General features: G+C 46.8%; 1 protein-coding gene and 2 long non-coding RNA genes across 5 annotated transcripts in view; 1 reads left to right on the top strand and 2 right to left on the bottom strand.

Annotated features, from left to right (window-relative positions):
- Nucleotides 1–26,488, top strand: part of LGR6 (leucine rich repeat containing G protein-coupled receptor 6) — a 137,490-nt gene that overhangs the window by 69,815 nt on the left and 41,187 nt on the right. The window contains exons 4-5 of one of the 2 annotated variants that reach the window (XM_083812278.1): nt 2,870–2,941; nt 20,531–20,746. In XM_083812278.1, coding sequence (XP_083668404.1) covers nt 2,870–2,941; nt 20,531–20,746 — 288 coding nt within the window. The remainder of the gene's footprint in view (nt 1–2,869; nt 2,942–20,530; nt 20,747–26,488) is intronic. The other variant, XM_083812279.1, reaches the window with a different exon arrangement.
- Nucleotides 14,741–20,481, bottom strand: LOC310886970. The gene is made up of 2 exons (XR_014575561.1): nt 17,754–20,481; nt 14,741–16,663 (listed from the first exon to the last, which is right to left on the bottom strand). It is a non-coding gene; the product is annotated as an uncharacterized lncRNA (long non-coding RNA).
- On the bottom strand, nt 20,746–23,010 carry LOC310886968. Of its 2 annotated transcripts, XR_014575558.1 has the most exons (4): nt 22,819–23,010; nt 22,545–22,731; nt 21,456–21,626; nt 20,746–21,019 (listed from the first exon to the last, which is right to left on the bottom strand). It is a non-coding gene; the product is annotated as an uncharacterized lncRNA (long non-coding RNA). The 2 variants fall into 2 exon arrangements; XR_014575559.1 differs by having other exon boundaries at nt 22,545–22,997.

The raw sequence follows: 26,488 nt of genomic DNA, 5'->3' as shown, positions 1-26,488 counted from the left end.
CTTTCTGGCTATGTTGAAAGGGCTTTTTATAAAAAGAAAGAAGAAGGAGAAGAAAAAAAAAAAAAAAGAATGCAAAAATGACTTAATATGGCAATAGGAAGATTGACTGCAGTGACCCCAGGCCTGACAGGGGTTGTCCTTAAAGCCAGACTGTAAGGAAGGCCATCCTGGGCCATCCAGTGAAGTCAGAGGTAGATGCAGCATGGCTTTCCCTGCTCAAACCTGAGTTCCCAGTGAGCAGAATTAAGGCTTTCCTGAGCTTGAGGCTGAATGAAGAACTAAACCAGAGTGGCCCTGTCCCCGAGGAACTTGTCTAATCCTGTCTGGAGCTATTTTCTGTTTTTGGCCTCTCTGAACCAAGTTTTGATGATGAGTTATTGGAGGTAATGATGTGCCCTGTGAGGCACTGCTGCTTGCTCCAGCCCAGGCATCCAAAAACTTCCGTAGCTGCCTTGCGGTTGTGGAAACAAGCACTGTCCAGCAGTCCAGTGGTTTCAGAGGTCTGTGATGCACTTGCTTGAACATTGCTTGTCTGCACCGAAATGGTGTGGTATGGGAACCAGCCCATGCTAATATCTGTCTGGAGAGCTTCTCAGTCTGGATTTCTGGTTGGAGAAGGGCCTTGTAACAGAGGTGAGGCATAAAGGAAACAGCAATAGTATGACAATTGGTTTTGCTTTAATTTAGACAGCATACATTTCTGCTGATCATCTCTAAACGCTGAGCTCAGATTTCATAAAGATCCAATGTGTGCCCCACAAAAACTCCCACCGAGACTCCTAAAACCCCACTCTGTATCAAGAGTCTTCAGCTGTGCATTATTTTGATGTTTAACAGATCTGAATTGTTCTCCTTCATTACCAGACTTCAGGACCCGGTGTCCTATCCCCCCAGCACAACTCAACTGTGCAAACAAACCTGTATGCAAGATCAAGAGCCCAAGAAGTTGTGTTGGTCCTTGTGTGAGAGCTGTCAGCCTGGATGAGCATCCCCATCCCACTGGGCTGCACAGAGCACCCGTGGCATCCATCACAGGGCTTACAGACCCCTGTCACAAGTGTGGAAGGAGAACCAGAGCTGATGATCTATCCCCTCCCAGCTGTTTTTTGGGTCCTTCGCAATAACACTTCAATGCCAGCTCCAGGATAGATCCTGCAAGCCCTTAAATGTGTCTTTCATTTGAGAGGCAACCTCATTTTGAGTGTGGCCCCTCTGCTGCTTTTTTGTACTGCGTTGAACCTGTCCCCTCTGCTCATAAAAATGTCACTGCATGCCAGCATTTAATGTCTTATTAAAATTAAGCTAACATCATGGTAAATGAGCTCTATACATTCTTCTCCATTCCTATACCCTAGAATGTTTTGTCACAACAAATTTTTGATTAGCCAGTACTGACTTTTGCTTGTTTCCCTGTTTTATCTCCTATGTGCATACTAATAACTTGATATTAAGTCCCTATTTTCCTCCAGAAATGGAAGAGGAGCTGTGTGGCCTGTAGCTCTCTACAGCTTCCCTTTTTAAAAGATTGTCTCTATAACTGTCTTTTTCCAACTTGCCTTTCATGACAGATGTCTTAATCTTCCGCAGTAAAGCTACCACTCTCAACAATGAGAAAATTCCTTGCTTGCAACAAAACTCTTTGGGCTGCCCTTCACTATTAAGGCCATGCTCTGTCCCTTTGACACTGGTAGTAATTACAGGCCCCTAAGCACTAATTCTGTTTTCATGTCATCTTCAACCATTCCTTGAAGGTTTTGGAAATAGAAACCTCAGCTATGTAAAACATTCCTTTCTTTAGGCACTTTCCCCTGCCCAGCTACCATGCTGGGATGTGTCTCTCTCTCTTATCCGGAGGGGTATGTGCCCATGATGTCGCAGCTCTGGTGGGAGCACGTAGGTTCAGGATGGAGGCTGGTCCAGAGTCAAAAACCTAGCCCTTTACAGAGATACAATGATGACAAAACCAGTAAATTCATGCGTGGTGCTCCAGGAGGACAATGGCCAACCAAATCAGAAATACCCCAGGATCTGATTCTGACCTCACCTGCAGCTAGAGCCACTCGGACACCTGCCTCTGGGGCAGGAGGGCTGTCATCAAGTCTCTCCTGCTCCTCTATAAGCTGCGCAGTCATTCCAGCATCCATGGCCTTTCTCCACGTCCTATGCTCACTACCACTCCTGAAGCCCATCCTGGGTCCTCCTTGTTCAGCCCAACAGATCTCTTCAGAGATTACTCTCTGAAGTCCCTGGCTTGTTTTGTTTTCCACTACAGCCCCAGTTCCTGCTGCAAGTTGTGCAAATGCTGCAAAGCCCCTTAGCAAACTGTTATGAAGTGGCTCCTCAACCATTGTGTTGCAGCTGCCTCAAAAGTTGAATAAGAAACCTACCCACAGGCTAGTTTCCATAGACTCTGCAGAGGTAATCACCACTTACACTGGGAGAAGGATGACTTACACAAGTATAAATATGAGACAGCTCAGCTGAAGGCACTGGTATTACTCTGGACTAACAGAAAGCACAGATCCTTCTTCGGTGCTGTTCCAGCAACCAAAGAGTGCACAGTTCCTGAAGCCCACCTGGCAGTGCACCTACATCCCTTCACCAGCAACACGTGTTCTGGAGGGGTCCCTTTACCTCACATCCACCCAGTGGATCCCCCAGCGGCACCAGATTCACCCCGGGATCCCTGGGATCCAGGGGCAGCCTGGACTGTGGCTTGCCTCCCTGCAGCCTGCAAGCTTGCCTAAGAGCCCAGGGTGGCCAAGGGTCCAGGGCAGCTTCGCAGCTTCAGAAACAAGCAGCAACCTCTTCCATTTTGTGTCAGGCTACTTTTTTTTTTTTAACAAAGTTTTCTTTTTTCTAATTATAGGATGTTGCAGAACAATCAGCTGAGTCGCATCCCTGCAGAGGCACTGAGAGATCTTCCAAACCTCCAATCTCTGTAAGTCATTAAGAATCAATGCTGCAAGCTGCATAGTCCCTTGGGGGCCCGGACTTCCCAGCATTTGAGTCATTAGTTCCTTTGTCAGGGATGTTCTGTCCCTTCTTCCTTTTCTTTTCCAATTAAAGCAAAGATTACTGTCACTTAGCATAGAAGGGAGGGAAGGGCGGTTTTCATGGAAGGAACACTGTTTTGGTAAAGGATGTTGAAATTACAGCTCCCCATGTGTATGCAGCGACGAAAAGGCCACCAGAGCCAATGCACATTTCAAGGAACACTGGAAAATATCCACCCAGAAGGGGCTCCTCCTCACCGCTGTGGACCACAGTGGGAAGGGACCTGATGGGTAGCACAGAGGAGACTTAGGTCTGTCAACATGTGAGTTGTACCATTTTACCCAGACAAAGGGTATTTATGCCCGAGTAGAAAATGCTTTAAAACACTTTTAGTGATTCACCCATGGGAAGAAGCTGAAGCTGTGGTGATGCTTTTCATTTAAAGTAACTATATCTACAGCAGGTTTGTGCTAATGTATTCACTAAAAATCCCACGTCACTGAAATGCATGCAGTTTTCCTGGGTATAAACACAATTGCAATCAGATCCTGGTAGTGGCACTGAATTAGGGCAGGTCTGTTTGGTAATTGTCCAGTTGGAGTAAATAGTACTGCCAAAGCTGTAAGAGCTTTCTGAATTAGGTTTTCACACTGAACCACTGAAAAATTAACCTCAGCCCTAATCCTTAACTTCAGCCCTATTCTTACTGTGTCCTTCTGTCATAAAAATTTGGCTGGAAGGAGTTTCTGGAGGCCTCAAATCCAGCCTCCTGCTTGGAGAAGGGTAATCATAAGTACTAGAATCATAGAACCGTAGAATATCAACCCACTCCCAGCTGATTTACCCATCAAAATTTATCCCTCACCAGTGACCAGGGCTGAGGTTGCACCTCCTAGGGAAGAAGCTTTTCCTCCATTCCAGTGTAAAGCTCCATGAGTGCAATTTGTGGCCATTACTCTTTGTTTTCTCACTTGGAACTAGCTAGAAGAGCTTGGCTCCATCGCCTTTAGTTGTAGGTCAGCAGATCTCCTCATAGCCTCCTCTTTGCTAGATGAAACTAACCCAGCTCCTTCCACCTTTCCTTGTGAAGCAAGTGCTCTGGGACCCTGACTCAGTTGCCAGCCCTCCAATGGACCTGTCTGGTTCCTCCTCATTATTCTTATACCAGGTGGTTCAAGACTGGGCACAGTTTGTGTGGACCCAGCATTGAGTAAGACATTTCTGTACATACTAATTTAAATACTAATTTGCAACAGGAGTGTTGACTGTTCAGGATCTGAACGTTCTTTCTGCCAGGAGAGATTCAGAACATTTGTTGCTGCAACGAGATGGACATATGTCTGTGGCTGTTATTAAAATGTATTGACATCACCACTGGTGTCACAGTCAAGAACACCCACTCAAGTGTTTTGGAGATTAGATAGTTTTCCGGGTGATTTCTCTTTCAAGCTAAGCGTGATATGGAAGTTGTCATGGCAGTGGGGCTGCCCCAGAATGGTCTTTTCACCCCTCAGCTTGTCTCTCCAATGCCTGTGAAGAGTGGATGACAACCAGTGCCACCAGAGCCCACGGCTTGATGTGCCCAACCTTTGCTTCCAAAGTTTCACCACTGTGTCTCACAGAGGTGAAAACATGACCTGCTGGGTCTCCATCCTGTGCTGCTCCCTGAAGGACAAAGCCAGTGATTTCAAAGGCCTTCAGTTCTCGTTCTAGCTAACACTTAGAGATGCTCTTCTGTTAACACCTTTTCCTTCTCACTCCATTAAAACAGAGAAACGCTCCATTAAGATAAATTATATCCAATCTGAAAAGCAAGAGTGTCTCAGTGTGCACAATCAACGTGTCTTAAGATAGAGCTAAGATGCTCTGCTTGAATATCAGTGGTGCTGCCATGATTTCTCCAAATACAGTAACTAGCCTCAGGCCAAGAACCTCCAGTACAGGTCTGTGTTAGAGAGATTTTTTTCTTCTTTTTCTAATATCTGAGTCATTTTCCACAAGTTTATGAGACTCTTGTGTATTCATTGCCAAAAAAATAGCCAGCCTGGAACACCCATAGGTCACCACAGCATGGTTTCCGAGCATTACTGGTCAGGTTATCTGAGACCCAGTGTATTCGTGTTGCCCAGAGACTATTTTTTTCCATTCAGAAGGGGAAGTGGCTTTATGCCACATCATGACAGTTCATGAGTTACTGGACTAGCATGGCACTTCACGGAATATTAACTATCTGTCTTGCAAGTTGGCAACACATTCTAAACAGGGCAGCAGAAAAGGGAGGTGAAAATGGGAGCCAACAGGAGCGAGGTGGAGCAGACAGCTGTACAAGACAGAAAGGGATTGTGTGCTGGTTATTTTCTTGCTCTTTCAGATATTTGCATTTGATGTCCATGTTCGCCATTCTGGAATTCAGGCAGGATTTGAAGGGAAAGTCTGTATCTCTTATGGACAAGCTGACATAGGAAAAGAAAGACAGACAGACTTCTGAATATGAAAAGTCTTTTCTCAGGCCTACAGCAGAAGCAGCCAAACTAAGTGGAAGCTGAGAACAATTGTTTTGAGATTAGCTCTATCAGTAGGACTTACAAGGAAATTCAAGGGATGAGATAGCTGAACAAGCGAGACAGAGAGCCATTTTAGCCACCACGGGACAGGGAGAGGTTGGTTCTGATGCAAAGCCATCTTGGGGCCCAAGTGGCTGTGTGCCTTCTGACTTAACACCCTTCTGACGTGGCTGAGAATCTCACACAAGGAGCCTTCTCAAAACCGCCAACTTGAGCTTTCCATGGCAGATGTGGTGTCACCCAGAAAACACACATCGGGATGCAGGAGCCAACAATGGGAGGGCCAGGAAGAACAGCACTCATTTTTACTAGCCTACATGCAACACCCTGGCTCTCAGAAAGCCTAAGTTACTTAAATTCCAGTCCTTCATAGGTCAGACAGTATGCCAAAAAATGACTTTAGATTTGGGCAAGCTTAGGTGAAATGGGAGGGTCATCGCCCCTTAGATCAGAGGGTCAGGAGGTTCCCTTGTTGGTTGCTCTCTAAGGGGATGTCCTGTTTCTTCCCCCCATATGTTTTCTAACCCAAGGAAGTTGCAGGCTTGAGTTTGGGCAAGTAATATTTCAAATATACTAACAGGGCTTCCACCCACAAACACAAACTGGCAAAGGCCAGTAAATCAGGTGAGGTTTCAGGCCATTGAACACAACCCTGTGACAACAGCATTTGTAGGTCTAAGGCACCCATTTCCCATCAGCTCCTGTGCTAACCAAGAGCTTTGTTCCAGCTTTACCTACTGTGTATCACCATTCACCAGGGGCTGCTCATGGTCTGGGCCACTCCTCCTCCAGAAGGAGGCACCCACTGCGGAGGCTCAGCATTGCCTGACCAGAGGTGATCGTGATTCACTCTGCCACATGGATACCAGCCAGTCTGAGGAAGCAAGTGTCAAACCCACCCAAGTACTCCCATCCCCATCAGACACACCTGTCCTCACAAACACCCCTCCCCGCAGGCCCTCTGAAGCTGCAGCCATGCCTGTGGGGCCTGAATCAGGCCTGCCCTGCTCCCTGTCAGCTACAGGATGTGGAGGCATCACCGCCTGGAGCCTGAGCTGTCAGGAAGGAGACCTTGGCGGGGATGACTGGATGAATACAAAGAGGAATTTGGATTTCAAAATAAGACAATACAAAGTTTTGGAGACCGAGCCTCCTACTGAGTGTTAAGGAGGCTTGCTTTATCTGGGAAGCATGTTGGGAAGCCCAGTGGGGAGGATTAGAAAGAACACGCACACCTGATGGCAATGCTCTGAGCCCTGCAAGGGGTGCCAAGACCTTACGTCATGCTCTGATCCAATTGTGATCCCCTGGCAGGGTATCTGGTTACCGGTGGTTTATAGGTGCAGTAACAACATACCATGTGTATTCTGGAAGAGTCGTGTGTCAGTCTAATTAACGACTTTGTGGTTTGTGAGCACTTACCTAAAGCAGATGGGCACTGTGTCTGTTCCTCTGCCAGGCAAAAGGAGTCCAAGGTATTTCAAAGTGAGCAGGTGCTGTAAATTATAATTACCAGGCTTGCAGAGGTACAGAAAGCAAAGAGAAAAGAAACCTGGTGGATTAAGAGATCAAGATAAACTCTTGATTTTTCTTTTTCAAATACTCATGGAAAGTGATGAGAATAGTTGGCTCTTTCTGGAGCTTCTGGCAGATCAGCACTTAGGGAAGGTGCTTAGTGTGTGGCTGGTTCAGCTGAGGGGTGTTGACTTCGGGCATCCCTAGGACCGTGGCAGGTTTGCTGATGCAGGGAGAGAGCAGCATAGGCATAAAGCATCCAGTCACATTGCTCCCTGCTCAAAAAGGCACCTGTTCATTTATCTTCTGGCCTGTGGGAGCTTCTTTCTCCTCCCACAGAGACTTGGGGCTGCAAATCACCTCACAGAGACCCCAGGCAACCTGGACATAGCTGGCACAGAGACACTAACACATGTGAAGTCACCTAACTCCCAGGGGAATATCGGCAGTGTGGGGGGCTCCAGCTGAGCTCAACTCCTTGTATCTTAGCAGCATCCTTTGGTCAAGAGAGAGAAATAGATGCTTTAGGGGAGAAACTCACCTCCTGGATGCAGACATCTCGCTTTGGAATGGATCACTCACAGCAGTGTGTTCTACTAATTATGTGTATCAAAATTAGTATCCTCATTAAGTCCTCACTACCTATTAGTTTTCCAACCTGATATCTTTAGCAGAAATGTTTTGGGTTTTTAAGGAAATGCAATAAAGTGCATTTCATCCCCTGTCCCTCCCCTTATAGCACTTTGCGAACATGTGGACTTTGATGTAGACAAAGGAGGAAAACTCTTCCCACCTGATCAGGTTCTCACAAGCATATAAATTCTTATGACAGAGGGAATAAAAAAAAAAAAAAGGCTTTGGAATAAGCATGGCCTGAAGAGCTCAGTCAATTCATTCCTCATTTCACATCTTTGATCTATTTGAGATTTAACAGTTCGCTGTTAACAGCAATATTCTTCTCTATAAATCATGTGTGATACAATAAGGTTTAAGAAAGGTGTTGTTTCCACTGGGTGTTTAGAGGATAAAAGCTATGGAAAAAGGAGAAATCTATAAAGTCAACATAACTTAGCAGTGACTTACAATCTGTTGGCGTAGAAATTATCTTGTGGTAAGACCACCTCAGTCCTGTGACATGATTTACTGGCTACAGGGTCTTTCCAGAGTACAGTGAAAAGAGGTCAGGGAAGAGCAATGAGGTAGTTCTTAACAGGGAATCTCAAGACAGACTGAAACAAAGCAACCACAAGTACTGTCTTGATGATAGCTTCTATTGAGAGCACAAGTCCTTGGATTTCACCTGTTGTTGACCACTTTGCAGCAGAAAGCATGCCTGTGCCAGAGAAAAGAGCTCAGAAAAAGCATCACAGTGCAGGCAGCACACTGAAGAAGTTCCTTCCACTACAGAGGTCACTGGCTAGTCAAAACCGTCTTGCCCCATTTCTGAAATCCCTCTTGGCCCTGAGGTACCTCTTCTCGGCACCTGGTTTTGGAGAGGAACACAGCTAAGTCAGTGGAGGTTTTGTCCCCAGACTTTTTTTTTCAGAAATCCAGTGTCCATTTTGGCATTTTAACTGTTTAAAGGTATTTCTATAATGAATAAATTAATATATTTTCATATATTGAATAATGAATGTAAGAAGAAGCCAAAGAGCAGATATCTACCACCTCCAAGTGAACACAGCACTCAAGCATATTACACATCTGGATGTACCACAAGTTATTCTCATGCACTGATGTGCTATGGTGTGCTGAGTCCTTGCTGAAATTTGGCTACTCTTAGTATTCTCACTGGCTTATGAAGGCTCTACATGCCATGAACATTCTTCCCAGTGCAGCGTGCACAGTTCACCTGAAAAAGGCAAGGTGGCCCCCGCATCTTGTGTAGCTGAGCCAGCACCTAGATAGCAAGGAAGTGTTACAGGTCTGTGTCCTTTTTCTGGTTTCAGGTGGGCTGATGTCCATGGAGGAGACTGGGATTCTCCTCCTTTATAAACACATCTCATAATTTGGCTCAGGAATGATAAGCTAAATTCAGATGAGTCACTGTTTTTTAGCATGGGCTTTGAGCAGACATCATTTTTCTGGTTCCATGTACCTCAGGCTGTCATCTAACCTGCTGCTCACTCTCTCTTTTCTCCCCTTCACCCACTGCGTGATCTGTCTCAGCTGCCACTGCAGAACTATGAGTGTCACCAGGACTGCCATCAATAGCTTGGCAATATTATATCAGGTTTGAGGACAAAAAGCTGTGTTAAAATAGAAATCCAGCTCAAGATTCAGATTTTGGAGTTGTTCCTCTGCTTACACTGGCCTGATCCAAATCCCTGGCTTGGGTTCAGGAGTATCCCAGACTAGGAACAAAGTGCTTGTCTGGACCTTATTTCTTATTCCAGCAGTTTTCTCTGCTGCTCAGCTTGTCTCCCCAAGACAAGTTGTTCTTGGAGTGTCCCCCAGAACCTTTCATGAGTGCTAGCATTTTTACTGCAGAAATGAGCAATGCTACATTTTCAAAAGCCATTGGCAAACCCACTTGGCAGAAAGTGCATCACCTTCTTTTATAGGGACCAAAACTGTGGCTTGATCACTGTGTTCTTGGTAGGACCCAACAAGCAGCTTCACTGCCTCCCTTTTCCAGCCACCAAAGAACAGCAGTGTGATCAGCCGTGCTGGAATTTGGCATTCCAATAGAGCAGCCCGGGTCAGGTCTGTAGCTGGGAAGCCAGGTAGCTGGGAACAGGAGGTTGATGTCTTCGTGCTGGTGCTATGACTAGAGTGCTGGATCCTTCCCTCATGGTGGGAGATCCTGAGCACTGCCAGGAAAGAAATCAAATTCTTCTGAGTCATCTTCTATAGCTTTGCTATGCAACCATCTTTCCCTTCAGGTAAGCCTCTGCTGTGCCCACATCTCCCTCAGGCTCATCAGGTGGATTTGTCTCCTCTGACTTTAGCCATCTTGATATTAGTCATCTCAGCTAGTCATCAGTGGAAAATGATCAGCATCTCCAGAGGGTGAATCATCCCTGTTATCTCAGAGCCCTGTCTGGTGGGTGAATCACTCTCTGGAGGAATCAAGTTTTCTCTATTGGCTACAGAGAGACCCTATAACTGGTTTCGGCTTTTACATGAGTAACATTGGGTGAGATGTGTTTTTCCTACTCCTGGAAAGAAAAAAAAAAAAAAGCTCCTCTAACCACCCCTGCACACACCTTTTCATCTGGCTAAAACAAATTCCCAAGGTAACACACAATCAGAGCATGGGTACCAAACCAGAGCTGAGCATCTCTCATCCCCCATGACCCTGTGTACATGACCCAGAACACCTTTGTGGAGCCCCCAGAGAAAGCTGTCAGAGCATATCATCTTGCCCAGCAATACGAATGCAAGGAGCAGCTTACCCGTTAACCAGAGGGGAAATTTTCTTCACTCCAGGGCTGGAGGGATTTGAATTTGTAACCATAGTTTTGGAAGCAAATCAGAAATTAGAAAGGCTTCTGACACAGGTGTTGGGTACAACACAGATGTGCTTTCCTCCTGTTAGTGAGAGGAGCTCAGCTGGTCAGATTAGAGCCTTTTCCGCTTAGAATTAAAAAGAGTATGAAACACAACATGGTTATCCTGCTACAATGACCTGAGTAACTTTTTTTGAGAGAAAGATTTAGAGACCACACACGAGCTGTTGAACCTATCATCCTCAAGGAACACCCCTCTTTAGCGGTAATGCAATAAATCCCCACCTCCACTTGTCCCTTTTCCTTTAAGCCCTGGTTTTGAGCAATGAGATGTTATGAAGTTCTTGTAAAGGAAATGTCCAAATTCCCTGTGTGTATGAGTGTCCATGTGAAGTGTCCCTGCACTCACCTCCCAGGAAGAAAAGAATGTAGAGTGTTGATCAGGCTAACAGCTAAAATTTTTTCAAACATCAGTAACTCCTGTGTTTTTTATTGTGTGATAGAACTGGCAAATGATACAGAAAAATAAGGTGTCTACATAAATTGCTACCCGGTCCCAAGAATAGCATCAGCAGATGTAGAAACTCTCCCCGTGAGCTTGTTGGGTACCTGTGTATGTAGTGTGTAAAAAGCAGCAGTTTCATCTCTTTACAGCATTTGAGATTCTTTCCAGAAATATATTGAGAGCAAGCTATTCAGCTCCCACTGATCTTGAGTTGGGCCATCATGGTCATCTTTTAATTTTCCTCGCAATCCTCTGAGTCAGATCTTCTCTTGAGACTCCACTTTCTAATTTTCTCACTCATTGAGTTTGTGGTTGGCGTTTCTTGGAAGGGGGCAGCGATGAGTGACACCCCTGTCATGTGCCAGCACCCTGGGGATTCACCCGCTGTGCTCCCAAGTGAAGAGGTCACACTACAGCTTGGGTGGCTTGAGCTGTACTTCTCTCGTGGCTTGGCAGAGGTTATATCTTGCTATGTCTATCAATGGTAGTCATGTCCAAACATTTCTATATGCATGACTGCTAGCAATCTAGTGTGGCAACCAGGAGATCCATCTGGATAAATATGCAAGAGATCAGTTACACCAGGCTAAAAGTAGTAGTCCCTTCCTCGTCCATATTGCTCCTGCCTTTCTCTGCTCACAGAGCAATGACAGCAGTACCCACCTTTCAACAAGCAAATATCCCTCAGAAGAGACTCTGACACACACAGAAAATTAGTTCTGTCTTTATATCCCTCTCATATGCCCTGTCAGTTCCTATCTCGGACTGTAACAGCTTTCAGAAAAAGGTGAATGCTACCTCAACTGCCCTCCCAGTGTCTAGAACATTGTGCACACACACAAAAAAATAATAATAATCACAGCTCACATCCACAATCTGCACACACACACACGCTCTCGCATATGACTCATATAGTAAGTTCCAATGTGTTTTCCATTGACCTTTATTATGGAGACTCATGAACCTTAACTCACTCACTTATACACATAAGTATCCAGGGCATGCTGCATTTCCCCAGTGACGACTCAATAGAGAAGATGGACAATGGGTCCCAGATGTTCCATACGGTAGATACAGCCACACAGCAGGGAAGATGTGTCCCAGATGTTACACACAGTAGATGTGTCAGTGCAAGAGGAAGATGGGCCGCAGATGCTCCATACACTGAATGTGTAAGCACTCCTGATGAACCACAAAGAAGCTTCAGGTAAACTGGAGACAGCAAGGCAAATAAGAAATGAGCAAAGTATTTAAACTGGCACCCACCTATGCAGCGTATAGTCCTCTGTAGGACACAGCAATAGCCCGTAGTCTGCTGTCATCTTTAATGCTCTGCCTATTTCATAACCTGGTGGAATTCAAGGATTTCGTCTGATAGCAAGGTAGATGGGGGCATGGTCAGTGAGGCTCCGAGGTGACAAGTTGCTGTACAGACCTGTCTCACCTTTTAAAGTAAGGCTTAAGAACCACTAGCTGTGCTGGTAGAATAAACACCAACTTAATTTTTAGCCAAGTGCTGTGATGCGCATAAACAACATTTTAGGAGCAGCTGGAGCCCACTCTGTGTGTGACAGGCTCTATCAGACGTGGTATCTTTGGCAGTGGGAGCTCAGTGTAGTGGTCTGGGAGGGCCCTTCTAGCCCAGGCTGTAGACAGTCCAAGCAATGCCTCCTAACAGCCATCTGTAGTGCTAACCGCTCTTGAAGAAAAGCAACCCCTCCACAGCCCCTTGTGAGGCAGGGCAAAGCTTCTGTTCCCTTTGTACAGAGGAAGGAGAAGGCAAAGAAAAGCTAAATAACTTGTCCATGGTCACATTGGGTCCATGGCAGAGCAGGGGCACGGGTCAGCTAGGTCCAAATCCCAACCAGGCTAAACCCTTTTTTCATGACTCTGTTACACCTCCAGAGCAGGCCCAGCTTCCAAGCAGAGCAGAAGAGCTTTCCAGTGCCCTGCAGCTGTCATGTGGCTGGAAAACTTCTGTCTGGCCCTCGTAGGGGTCCCTCAACTGGAGAGGGTCTAGGGGACTCTCCCACAGAGCCATGTCTGCCATGCCTCTAAAACAGCCTGGTAACTTACAGAGGGGGCAAGCCCAGGAGGGCCTCAGCCTTGGTGAGATGAGAGCTGTTGTACATTCATTTCCAGGGCATCATCTGGCCAGCCGTGGGTCACACGTGTTCAGTGAGAAGCTGTGCACTGCACGCACGACCATCAAAGCTCAAGGCTGTCAGCAAAGGCCAGTGTTTTTTCCCAGGGTAGCCCAAGAGCTATACAGCTGAGGGTTATTTCACTTCTAAAACAAAGTTGGATGCATTGGAGGGTCATGGAGGATCCTTTGAGTGCTTACTCAGCACAAGGAATAAGCTTGCTTGGCCCAGGGGATCTCAGGGTACAGGGACCTGTTCAGAGCCCCTCACCCCCGAGAGCAGTGGGTCCTGCTCCTTCTGCCCCCAGCAACTGCTCCTAGCTCCTTTGCTTGACAAACACCGTGTTTCCCCCCCAAAAATGCAGGACCTGTGGGCCTTGAGCCACTCTTCTTAGTCTCTGGCTGCTTTCTGCACCTTGTTCTGCACTTTTTTTCTCTCCGGGCACAGGGGGCAATGCCAGGTTCCCGGGGAGAGGGCTGCTCAGGGAGTCAGCACGGCAGCTGCCCGCCTGTCAGCAGTTTCTGTAGTTGCACAGGGATTTTGGCAGTCCTTCCCGCACGGTTCTGACCTGAGGGGTTTTGGAGGTGTCTGCAACTGGAGATAACAAAGCCCTCTTGTCTGTACCAGAGGCACGTTGTGTGGAGTCTAGGTATTGCTCTGATTTCATTTCCTGAGCATCCCTCATGGAGGGCTTCCCAGAGGGATGTGTCCCATTAAGTCAGGAGTGAAGACTCATTGCAGTTCAAACAGAGCCCTGCAGACTTCTCCACCTGGTCCTGTTCCCCAGCCAACAGACTGCGGACGTGTTTGCATCCTGAACCTTCATTGCCTGCGATGGCTTTCACAAGACTTTTTGGTCTGGAAAGGGAGCTGGGAACTCTTGCAACTCTTGTTTGAGGGCTGTGAGCTTTCCTGTGGCAGGGGCAGGGAGCCCACGTGTTGGAGCAGGCCTGCAAGGCAACGCTCTCCATATTCAGCAACGTGTCCTTCTCCCACTGTATCTGCAGCACCGTACGACCACAAGGACACGAGGGGCAGAGCAGACCGAACCCAGTTTGCCACCTTCCAGGCTTGCAGTGCAGTCCCTGGCTGCCTTTCTCCTACCCATTCGGTACCAGCTGATGGAAGGAGCCCTTGCTCCCCACCTAGGTTATCTGGGACCCAGAGCCTCATGCCTCTGCATGTCCAGGCCCCACTGGGCACTGTGCCTGGCAGGATGAGCCCCACACATGGAACTGGCTTCTGGGGGAGCCGCAAGGAGGGAGCCAGGCTGGCGTGGAGTGGCTCTGAGCAGGCTGGAGCCATCCTCCCTCTCTGTGCCCTCAATGCCTTGCGCCACAAGTTCCCCAGGAGCTCAGAAGCCAGGTACTGACTCAGTGTGTCTGGGAGTTTTGCCTGAGAAAGGAGCAGAGGTGTTGGCCCCAGTCATTACTAAGTTATCAGAGAAGTCTAGCTGCAGTGACATCATCTCCTTCTTATGTTACTACAAGGAACTTAGATCCTATTATTGGATAGGAGGTAACTCAATCGAGCCTTTCAAGATAAACTCAGACAGGAAGAGAGACATGATTGCCTGAAGGCACCAATTAGGCATTTCTGGTGAGATCAGCTCTGTTCAGCAGACACACATGCACGCTGGGGCCAGGGAAGACAGAAAGCACCTCGCTCCCCAAGGAAGGGGCTGTCTCTGGGAGCAGTGGGTAACCACGCTGCTAGGACTGTCCTCACTCCTTCGAAGGATGCAGCTCCCTCCAGACCCTCCTTTCTTTATGCCCTGTATTCGGCTGCTGACATATAATGAAGATGCACAGTTGTTCCCTGGTTTGGATGGAGAATGGCCCAGCCCCGTACCCCCCAGTACTGCCTCTGATCTTTGGTGGCAAATTCTCTCCAAATTTATCAAGGGAAATAATAGCCCAATATATGGCAAAAATACTGGGAGGATGGATGGGCATCTGAGGCCCCAGTGTCCCCTTGCAACCAGGCTGTGGGCTGTAGGGGAACATCACAGAGTCTATACTGCAGACTAGTTGCTGTGCATGGTCTGTGTAAGGCATCCAGACAGCCCGCTATTATAAGCTCTACCATGTGCAAGGAAGGAAGAACAGCATTAAAAGTCAGGATGTTCCCTGACAGCATGGCATTGTGCACGTTCATTGCCTTCCAGGCAGCAGCTCTCCCTGTAAGTGCTCCACAGTCAGAAGGAGCTGGAAAGACTTGGGCAAAATTGCTTCTGCCAGTCACAGTCTGAGATTTGCACCACATCTGCTAGGGAACAGTGTGTTTCTGGTTATCCACTGCTGCACACTTCTGCCAGTCATGTTACAAACAGCAGGATGCATGTGCTTACAGGGGTCTCGGAAACGCACTTGCACATCCTCTGAAGTGATCTGGAAGCAGTTCTTGAAACAAGGCAGTTCTTGGAAACTGCTGGGTCTGTGGCACAGGAAAACAAAGATCTCAGATTATAGCTCGACCTGTCAGAATTAATACAAACCTTATGACACGCTTGCTGTATTGGCAACTGCACATAGCCCCGCCACCACCTGGACCTCCTGGAATGGCCGTGCTGATTGCTTTAGCTTCTCTTCTGCACACTGGGAAGGAGGAATATCCCACTATTGCCCTTTTGTGATTAGAAAAGAGCTTTCCTACCTGCTTGGTTCCTTCTATGAATGTTTTTGTTCCCAGCATCTTCTCTGGATTGTTCTTGGTAAGAAGGCACACAGATTTTATCCAATACAGACAATGTTCAAAGCAACAAAGTGGCTCTTCAAAGCCCACATGAACCAGAGTCAGCTATGATCCTGCACTTTGTCGGGCTCTATACCCTGCACCCAGACATCTGACGGTGTCCTGCGCAAGGAAAGAGATCCCTTTTCCCACCCCAAACAGGTTTCTTTGGATCCCCACCACTGCCACTGGCTACAGCTGCAGCAAAGGCACCAGCTGATGGGGCTCAGATGTGCAGGTGGTTGGTGCTGAGCTGCTCCGCTCACAGATGGGAACAGCTGCTCAGGGAACAAAGATCACATAGGTAAAACCTTAGACCTAAAGTTAAGGGTTTTTTTTTCCCCAAACAGATCCCTCTCCCCCTACCCCAGTAGTCCTTGAAACAGAAAATGGAGTAAAATCTGGACACTCTTAAGACATTTTTGGTTTTGGCTAGGTGTCGTGTTGAAATCATATTAATGCCCCATGACTACCAGTAGTAGATGCAGATCTAACGCCAGAAGCCGAGCTTTCTAGCAGCTGTTGATGTGCCAGCATTCTTGAACGTCCCACTTAAAATCAGCTCTTTGCCTCCGATGATCAGGACAATGCTCTATAGTGCCTTGATTCTCGGTTCAGCCTGTGAAGTCAGTTGGAAATGCTGTCCATGCAGACATCTGGAGAGCACCGTGTGTCTCATCCACTCTCCAGACCTACAGCACTGCTTGACAGCAGGCATCACTTCAAGTCCCACTTCCAAGCCATCCAGCAGCTCTGCAAAAGAGACATCTTCTTTTGTTAGCAACAAATGGGTTAATGCTTGTGAGGAAAACCAACTGAGTGATTTGGTGAAATAAAGATTAAAACATCTCCATGGAAGGTGAGGAGCCAGCCCCAGCCTGCGCTGTCCCATTTACCCACTAATCGGCCCAATTATCTTAGGTATAAATCATAACAGAAAACACTTACAGAGCCAGAGTCACACACTGAAGAAAGGAGAGAACTGTTGGGTTGGTTTTTGTTTAGTATAATTGATATAATTACTAACAACTCTGTGCCAAGAACTTCAGCTTTTCTCCTTCCAGAAGAGAGTGGAGAGCTGTCTGAAAGCCATAGCAATTAGCAATCCCCACATGCACAGCTTTTATTAGAAAGAATGCACCTCTATTCCAGAAACAGCCAGCAACTCCCTGAGGAGCAATTAAGCAATCCAGAGACCTTTTGGTACCAGGAACACAGCCATCACTTAGTCCCTGTTCCCTGTTCCCTTGTTGGTGCTGCAAAGGCAGATAAATCCTCTGCCCATCCAGCCGGAGGTGAAATGCCTTTAGCCGGACACTTCCCTGTTCCTAATTTTAACTTCAGTAGCTCCAGGTAGGAGCAGTTTGCTGTGCTATGGGCCAAACAAGCCGTTGTTTCTGAGGCCCTCGTCCAGCTCATTAAAGGCAGCAGAAAGTCTCCCTTTCACCCCACTGAGGAATCTGGCTGGGGGCTGATTTTCACACTCTGGAGCAGATTAAGGCAGCAATTACATGGCTGGAGCTCACCAGCACAGCTCCCCAGGCACGCGGCTCTCCAGCTAGAGTCTCGGATGGCCAGCAGCCACACTGCCCACAACACGCCACGCTGCCACCAGGGCGGAGGTGAAAAGGCAAAAGACCTGGGGCTCGTTTCAGTCTTCAGAAGTGACCTCTCATTGACAGGAGGGAACGAGACACAGAGCAGAGGCTGGCTGCAGCATGCTTGGAGCTGCAGCTTGTTCAAAGCCAGTCCCTGTGCAGGAGCATTTACAATCTCATTAGGTGAATCTCAGTTGTTGCCCTGTCCTAACCGTGGGGATTGACAAAGGTAGGGACCTGCATACCTTTGAGTGCCACTGAGTGCCTCAGAAAATCCACCAAGGACCCATCCTACCTCACTGGCACTCCTCTGATACCTACAGGACCATGCGTGTAGGAAAGTGCCCTTCCCGAGCACGTGCTAAATAGCTGTGAGCAAATCTGGCTGCACTAATTGTTCCTCTGACACCTGGGGCACCATCACACTAAAGCCAAACTCTTGTGGCTTGTGCCTGTGGCTTCACCCAGGAGCTCACGACCGAAGTGCTGGGAGCACCCTGCTCCCTTGCCACGAACCATCCTCGTGGACAGCTCAGCCTGGTGTTGTAGCAGCCCTAAGCTCTGTTTTAGCATCGCCATTTCTGAGAGCTGAATTTGGTTTTGAGAAATGATAACTATTCACAGCGGATATTTTCGTTGTCTGTTCTTTAATTAATTAAACTTGAAACAGAGCATTCACTTTAAAACAATTTTCAGTAAACATATAGGGATTTGGATGAAAGAATGTCTCTGTGAAAAGTAAGCAGTACTTTTCCTTTTTTTTTTTCCGAAAAACAAATTATGATGCCAAAAAGTAACAGAATTCTTATGCTGAAGAAGGAATGGAAAAATTAAGCAAAGATTAACATTTCCCACACAAGTTTTAATTTTGGTCAAAAAGTTCTTGTTTGTCCCAAAACATTTTGATGAAAATTTTCAAATAGACTCTTTAATCTTATCCTGAGCTGCTGCAGGGTTTGTTTTTCGGCTCTTTATTCTTTAAATATGTCTTCACAGGAAGATGAATGATACTGTGCTCTGAGCTGACTGCAGCCTGGGTGACAGGAGGTAAATTGAGGTAGAATTTGCAACATGCCCGTCCTTTCAAGATAAAGATATACACTGTATTGTGTAAGCTTTCTGAGCAAAGATGTAAGCACTGTGGTAACTATACTGAGTTTTGGTTGTGACATGTTCTTGTCATCCTCAGCTCACCCTCCAAAATCAGTAGAGCTGAGTGAAAACCTTTCAGCTGAACAGCCTTGCACAGGAAAATAGAAAAGGTTGCTTTGCAGCAACACAAGCGTATTGCAATTTGGAGAAAATCATTCGTGCGGCAAAATGGGCGTGCTGAAATAGTTAATCCACCCTTCGGTTTTGAGGTGATTTTGAATCAAGTCCTGTATACTGCATTCAAAGGACAGTTGTCCAAGGGGGATCTCAGAAGGTGTGACCGCAATTCTTCTGCAGGTACAAGTCTCCCACTTTGTCCATCCGGGTCAGACAGCCAGTGCAGGAAATGCCTTTTCCTGTTTCCTAGGATAACCCAAGGCTTTCACCCACGAAACACCACCCCTCCGCAGAGACCACAGCTCACACACGGAATCCTCCCTGCTCCGTGCATGTGCCGGGGCTTTAAGTCTCCTGCTGCAGACTTGAAGTTTATGGCAGGGTGCTGGAAGTGGTTTGTGAACTCTGAAATGTTACGCGTGCTCCTTGAACAAGTGTCTGGCGGAGATGGGGGCAACATGAGTCTGGGGCTCTGCTCCAGTGTTCGACTTTTGTCAAAAATATTACTTTTGATAGCCAAAATTCTAATTTATATACTACTTTCTTCGTATGGATGGTCATTAATTTGAGGGCTGGGCCATGACAGTTCTGTAAACTGTCTTCTCTCATGCTGTGATGAGAGGCAAAAATCTTTGCAAATTTGAATTCAGAGATCTTTCTTTTAGATAGATTGAGTAAACAAAATAGGCTCTGTTAGCCATGGATGGAAATCAGAATTTTCTTTCTCCTTGGTATAATTGGTTCCTGGTACCTCATCCAAATTTGAAAGATTTTCCTCTTTTATTTTGATTTTAAAATCTACAGATAACACAATATATCCTGCTCACCATTGTTAAAATAAGAGATCTTTAAGAGAGATGATTCCTAAAACTATTTTTTTTTTACTTTTTTTTTTTTTTCCATAATAAGCTTAATATATTTTTGGCTTCTCATTCTGTTTTGGAACAAAATACAGTTTTAAAAATTAAAGTTTCTAACCAAATTAAATCTCTGCTATTCAACTGCCTTAAGGATTCCACGATGATTAAAAAAAAAAAAAAAACAAGGCAATTGGCAAATCAAGGAGAAAGAAAGGCCTGAACATGTGCAACACAGAGAGCACAGGCTTAATTCCTGTGCCATGACATACGGTCTGACTTGCTCTGAGTGCTTCCCGCACCCACGGCTTTACAGGTAACGCTGGCTGTTCAGACCTAACGCAGGACCCCGAGCACGGCTGCCACGTATCTCACATTCTTCAGGCAAATCCTTTCCCTCTGGCATGGGATTTGTCCCGTGCTGCTTGGCTTTCCTGCAGAGCCTGTGGCTGTGGGGCTGAGCGGGCTGCGGGGCACTCCGAATGGGACCGTGCCAGGGCACTTGCACTGCGGGGTCAGGCAGACCCACAACAAGGCTGGCCCCGGGGGACAAGCTGGGATGCTCTTGCTTAGGTGTTGCAAGCCACAGCCAGCCAGTGCCCATCTGGTGGGGTCGTACGAAAGGATTCAGCCCAGCTGTTTTGTATAAAATGGTCACTAAATGGCCATCAGGAAGGGACCATCCTCAGCGGTTGGTCAAATATCTCGGGGCGCCGGCAGGAGCCTTGCACTGAGACCTCCCCATGCTAATCACTTCTTACAGACTAACCCAATCTCCCTGGCCATCAATCCATCCCGCCTCGGCACCAAACCTCCCTTTACATAACGCTGTGGGCACAGAAAGCAATGCTGGATCAGTCTCTCACTTATCCCCACCCTGTTTCTTTCCCACTCAGACGCCTGGATGCAAACCTTATCTCTGTGGTGCCCGAGAAGAGCTTTGAGGGGCTGCTCTCCTTGCGTCACCTGTGGCTGGACGATAATGCCCTGACGGAGATCCCTGTCCGAGCTCTGAACCACCTGCCAGCACTGCAGGCCATGACCCTGGCTCTCAACCAGATCTGGCACATTCCCGATTATGCCTTCCAGAACCTCAGCAGCCTCGTGGTGCTGTAAGCCTTCTCCGCTTCTATTCCCTCGCAGCCGCGGCATCCTCCGGCTGGGACAAGGTGCCGACCCTGCCTGGCAAAGCATCCTCGGCCCCCGGGGAGCTCCCGCTGCTTGCTCCCGAGGGGCAGCTTTTTGCTCCGGGGGTGGGCAGGCAGGGGGCTGGTTCACCAGAGTGGAGAAATGCCCACCATTTGATGGGAAATGCTAAAATCTCCACTCGCTTTTGAAGTTTTTCATGTTTTCCCCGCTTGAACAGCCAAAAAGGTCCTCGCCATCTTTCAAAAAAAAAATAAAAAATGATGTGCATAAAAAAAAAAAAATCAGGATCTGGAAACAAAAAGCAGATTTTTTCCACTGAAAATTCAAACAACAAAAAGCTTACAATTTCTATTCCTTCCTCCAATCGCTGTGTTAAATCACAGTCATAGAGTGGTTTGGGTTGGAAGGGATCATCTAATTCCAACCACCTGCCATGGGCAGGGACATTTTCCACTAAAACTACAGGAATTTCTATTGAAATTTAAAAAAAAAAAAAAAAGTGAAAACTTGCAATCGGGTCAAAAAGCAATTTTTTTTACATTTTCTTTTCTTGGAAAACATGCAAAGAAAACTGCTTGAGCAAATATGATTTGGAACAAAAGGCCTGAGCTCAACACCTTGTCCAAGCTTGTGTGTGCTTATTTGCATGACTGTGTAACATGCACCACTCACCGGTTCCTTGCAGTGATCACAGCCCCATGGTGCATGCTGTTGTCCAGTTTGCATTATAAATATTTTACTGACTCGGAGCAATGCAGGGAACGGGGCTGCTGTTGGAGGACACCAGGTCCAGGTGGGACGCGTTCACTCCACGGGCAGTGAGACACTAAGACACTCCGCAGCCTGTAATCAGAAAGCAAACTAATGCCATGGGAGTTACATCAGGAGGTGCATCCCTTCAGTCAACAGAGGCTTGGATATTATCTGGCTTTTAAAAGGAAGTTTACATGTGCAAATTAGCTAGTCATTAACTTTTTGGTGTTGATTAATAAGTTCAGGTGTGATTGCCAATTACTTCAGAGCTCCTGTATCTACATGAAATGCTACCTTTTAGTTTGGTAATACGCCTGTTGATATCAGTGTATTAAGTAATCTCAGCATGTGGTGCCTAGTGAAAGCTTAGCAATTATTTCACTTTCAAAATTTAAAGTGTTTACTAAAACCATCTAGCACAGAAAGTGCCTGGACAAAGCACAGTCCACTGTTTTATTAGCATCAAATTCAGCTGTTTAGACAAATCACAAAGGCTTGTTTAGGAGAAACACTAAAAGCAACTTAAGAAATGTCAAATAAGTAGTTTTCACCCACAATAGTGCCCATTCTACCAAGACATCCTTTGACCCATAATACAAGCACTTCATTCAGCCTTAATAGCTAGCACGGAGGGTGAGCTGACATTTCGATTGTTATTCCAGTCTCAAAAGCATGCTGCGTTCATTCTTGCTTATCCCATACTTTGGGTGCGAAGCAACTCCTTAATTAAACAGGCAAGCTCAAGAAATAAAAGTCAATGACCATTAGGTCGCAAGGGAGCGGATAATGTCCCACCACAGACAATTGGATGGGAACACATGTGTGATCCTGCCAGGCGCTGTGGGACACGAAGCTAAATTTTTGTGGGATCACAAGTGTTTGGCAGAACTGTCCCCATAAATCTCTCCCATGCTTCCATGCATACCCCTGTCAGCACGCAGCCAGTGGAAAGTCACCCAGTGTTCTTCCTGCGCCCCTACCGGGGACGTTTCCCTGCCTCACACTCACCCACCAAGCCAAGAAGCTCCCAAAAGCCAGCAGGCAATAAAGCTCGCGAGGAGACTTTTCCACGCAGGATGCAAAGGATACGCACGTGCATCCCTCTGCCAGGGTGTGAACGCGCACCTAGATGGAGAAGAGCTAGCTGCTGCCCGAAACTTCAGGAAACTTCCAGCCTGAGAGGTAAAATGAGCACCTGGGGGAGGAGAGACGAGAACAGATGTGGAGGAGCAGGGGGAATCTCTCGTTTACAGCCTGATTAATGCTCGTGGGCACGGTTGACCGTGGCTGAGGGTGGAGGTGTGCTTCTCCTCCTCCCACACCTTGGGCCCTTGGGAGAAAGAAACACGGGTGATCCTCCAGTGCTGACACAACGAACCGCCATCAGGATATACGAGCCTCAATCTGGAACAAGTTAAGGGGTTCAGTCTCTGCTGATAAATTACACCTCTGTGGAGGAATTCCCTGATCTTATTCCCAACTATTGCTGCTGCAGGTTTCTCACCAGGGCTGCCGGGTGTTCGGTAAGCACAGTCTCATGTAAATCACTCAGCATGAAATCCCTGAGGCTCGGGAATTGGCACCATCCTTTCCCAGCCTTGATAACGAGGGCTTCGTGAGCTGTGATGTTGGCACCATGCTGTGGATGGCAAAAGGGAGACGGCTTCTTTGATCAGGGTGTCTCATGGGAACAGGATACCGAGGATGTTACCTCCAAGCCTGATCTGTTCAGGACAGAATGTGTCCTAGCATATACAGGCAGAACTAGTCCTAAACATTTTACAGCTAATGATTTGTATGAAACAGATTTTTTTACAAAAAGCATTTTCTTTCTTAGGCACAAAGGGTTTTTCATTTAGAAGCTGAGCATGTGAAACCCCCATGCTGCTGTGCTGACAGGCTGATAAAAAGCATGACTGCCGTTCATGTCGTTAGTGTCCCTTGTTCCCTCTGTTGGCTGAATTCAGCAGAAAGTCAACTTCCAGACCAGGAATCACAGCACCTCTTCCAGCCCCGGTCCCAAAACGGGTCCATGAGCCCTGCAGTGAAATCTCATGGGAGACAAACTTGGGAACCATAGCCAGGAATTCCCACAGCGCTGCAGAGTCTCTGAGCTGGGCTGCAGCTCCCTTTCCTGGTGTCACCCAAGGAGACGAGCTCTCAGCACAGATGTTAGGCAGGACACGGGATGCTGGGTGGGACACGGGGTCAGGGTGCCCTCTCCTCCACAGGCCAGGCAGAGGAGGGGTTGCTCTGCAGCCCTGTAATGATGGGCCTGGCTAGCGAAAGTCTTTGGGAAGTTTTATGTTCATCACACAGCAGGAGATCCCTAAAGTTATAGCAAATGAGGTTAAAACCTGGGTCCTTCTCTGTCTGGGTCCTCAGGGAGACTCAGCTCCTGGAAACCGCTTTAACTCCAGCATTCCTGCAACACTGTCAAAAGGAGTCAGCATTTGATACCTTACGTCAAGCAAGCTTGGAGCCAGTGAGTTACCTTGGCCCCATAATCAGACAGGATGCTCCTGTCCTCTTATCTGGCCCTTACCCTTGTCTGCCTGCACACAGGTCTTTCAAAAACAAAGACTACAGGAAAAGAAAAGAACATATGGACAATATATGAACACATGAACAATATGGACAGCTGCACCAGGGGCAAACCGAAGGTGTCTGCAGCCATACGAGATGCCTTAGCTTGAGCCAGCATCAAATGGCTGAGAAAAAATTTAAGAAGAGGGTACGATGGCAGTTCTCCTTCTTCAGAATGCATTCACAGGTTCATTTATGTCTTAGGGATTTCCCAAACCAGAGATGAGCTTTTTATTTGTAAGACTCATTGCTGGACTTCCTGCCCATGAATTTGTCCAATGGCTTTTGGCACAACAGAAAATTTTAGGCGTTCAAAATGTTCTGTGGCAAGGACCTCCATAGGTCAGTGATCCACGGGTACTTCCTTAGGTTGTTTTCATCCTGCGGCTGGTTAGTTTTGCTTAATGCCCCTTAATTCTTACACCCTGTCTCTACCTGATGTGTGCCATCTCTGTATTTGTTACTGTCTGTCCTGCCTTTCCTGCATCGCAGCTTTTCCAGTCTCCATCCAACTGGCTGCTCTGTAAGCAGATGTTAGCCTATAAATCACATTTGTTCCTCTGCACCTCTAAGTGGAGAGACCAGAACTGCACACTGTAACAAAGAGAAAGATGAACCGTGAGTTTACACAGTGCCCCAGTGCCCTTCTGTAGCCTGTTTTCTCTTTTCTAGTCATCCCTATCACTTGGTTTGCTTATTTGAGAGCTACTGAACAGCAAGATCTCTTTCCTGTAGATATTTAAGAGGCTGTTAGCGTGTATGCTCATATAACACTATTTTCCCTCTTCTACATCATCTTACATTCACGAAGCCTGAATTTTAGCTGATGTTTTACTGTCAAGGACAAGGAACTCAGCCACGAGTGCTTCCCTCCTAGGCCACCCAGCAAGACCTTCCAGCTGCGTGTGCTGAGATCTGAGGTCACCAAATGAAGCAAACTCTAGCAGAACTTCTCTCTTACAGTTTTTATTATGTAAGGACACGATGCAGCTCTATCTCTAACAGCACTAAATAGCGACTAGAGGAGGAAACCAATTTCCAAGATGCCTGGGTTTGCAATCCTCTTTCAGTCCTTGATCTGGCGTTGTTCTGGGCAAAGCTTTCAAAAGGGCCCCCTCATTTTCAGTGCCCTCTGTTCCAGGGAGCAGATGTCACACATCTCATCCCTGCTTTCCGGAGGTGCTGGGAACCGGTAACTTTGGGTGGCAGCTTAGGAACCGGCAGAACACAGAGCTCCCCGGCAGGACAAAGCCCAGCGTGTCAGCTCAGTGCAGGGCTGAGCCTCCACCTTCACCTGTACAAGGGGGTTAACAAGTCCCTCTCTGAAAGAACCTCAGGGTTGGTGGGGAGTGCCAGGCATGTGCAATTCATTATTACTAAGAACAATATTGCCTGGAACATCTGGGTCCCATTCATGGGCCTTTTAATTTGCAAAAGTGCCTTTTCTCTCCGAGGACTGAGCACGCTGCCTTGGGAAAAGTGAGTTTCTTCCTCCAGCACTTGAGGAAGAAATGAATTGCACTCCAGTGCACGCCCGACAGTGTCACTTCTGATCGATCTCTGTTTTTTGCCAGACAGCTCTAATGCTGGCCCTTCACTGTCAGGAATAATCCACGGGAATTTGCACCATTTATGATTTAGATTTCTCTACTTATCCATGGCCAAATTGAGGAAAAAAGACAGCTTTGCCACAATAGATCTGGAAATTCGTCATGGCAATGGCTGGCACAGTGGGCAGATTCACATCAAGTCAGATTTGAACTTGGTTCAAAATCATCTAATGCAAATAACCGATGGAGAATGTTTGCATTTGTCTTTTTTTTAAGACGAAAAAATGAAGTCATTAGAAATGAAAGCAATGGAGAATCCACCACTTCTCTTTGTAGTTTGTTCCAGTGGTTAATCATCCTTAGTGTTAACAAAAAAAAAGAAAAAGCTCATATTTCCCATTTGAATTTTCTTTGGCTTTGACTTCAGACATTTGTTCTTATTATTCTATTCTCCACTAAATCACAGAACCATTTTAGTACCCATTTTCTAACCAGGAAGGATCCTATACATTATGCTACACTCATTCCCTTGATCTTACTTTTAATAAGCTAAACAGATTGAGTTCTCTAAATCTCCATCCTAGTTTTTCCCAGCCCTTGGATCATTTTTATTGCTCTTCTCTGCACCCATTCCAAATTATCAACATCCAGCTTACAGTGTGGATACTAGAAACACATTTAGCCTTCCAGAGCTGGTTTCACCACTGCACTACTCAGCTACAATATCCCTTTCCATATTCTCTCATTTATGCCGGCAAACGCTTTTATTGAAGCAGTACTTAGCATGTTAGCTCAAACTGTTTTTCCCTTGTGTGT

Source organism: Anser anser (genome assembly GCF_964211835.1).
Source record: "Anser anser genome assembly, chromosome: 27".
Classification (NCBI taxonomy): domain Eukaryota; kingdom Metazoa; phylum Chordata; class Aves; order Anseriformes; family Anatidae; genus Anser; species Anser anser.
This window is presented reverse-complemented; position numbering and strand designations above follow the sequence as displayed.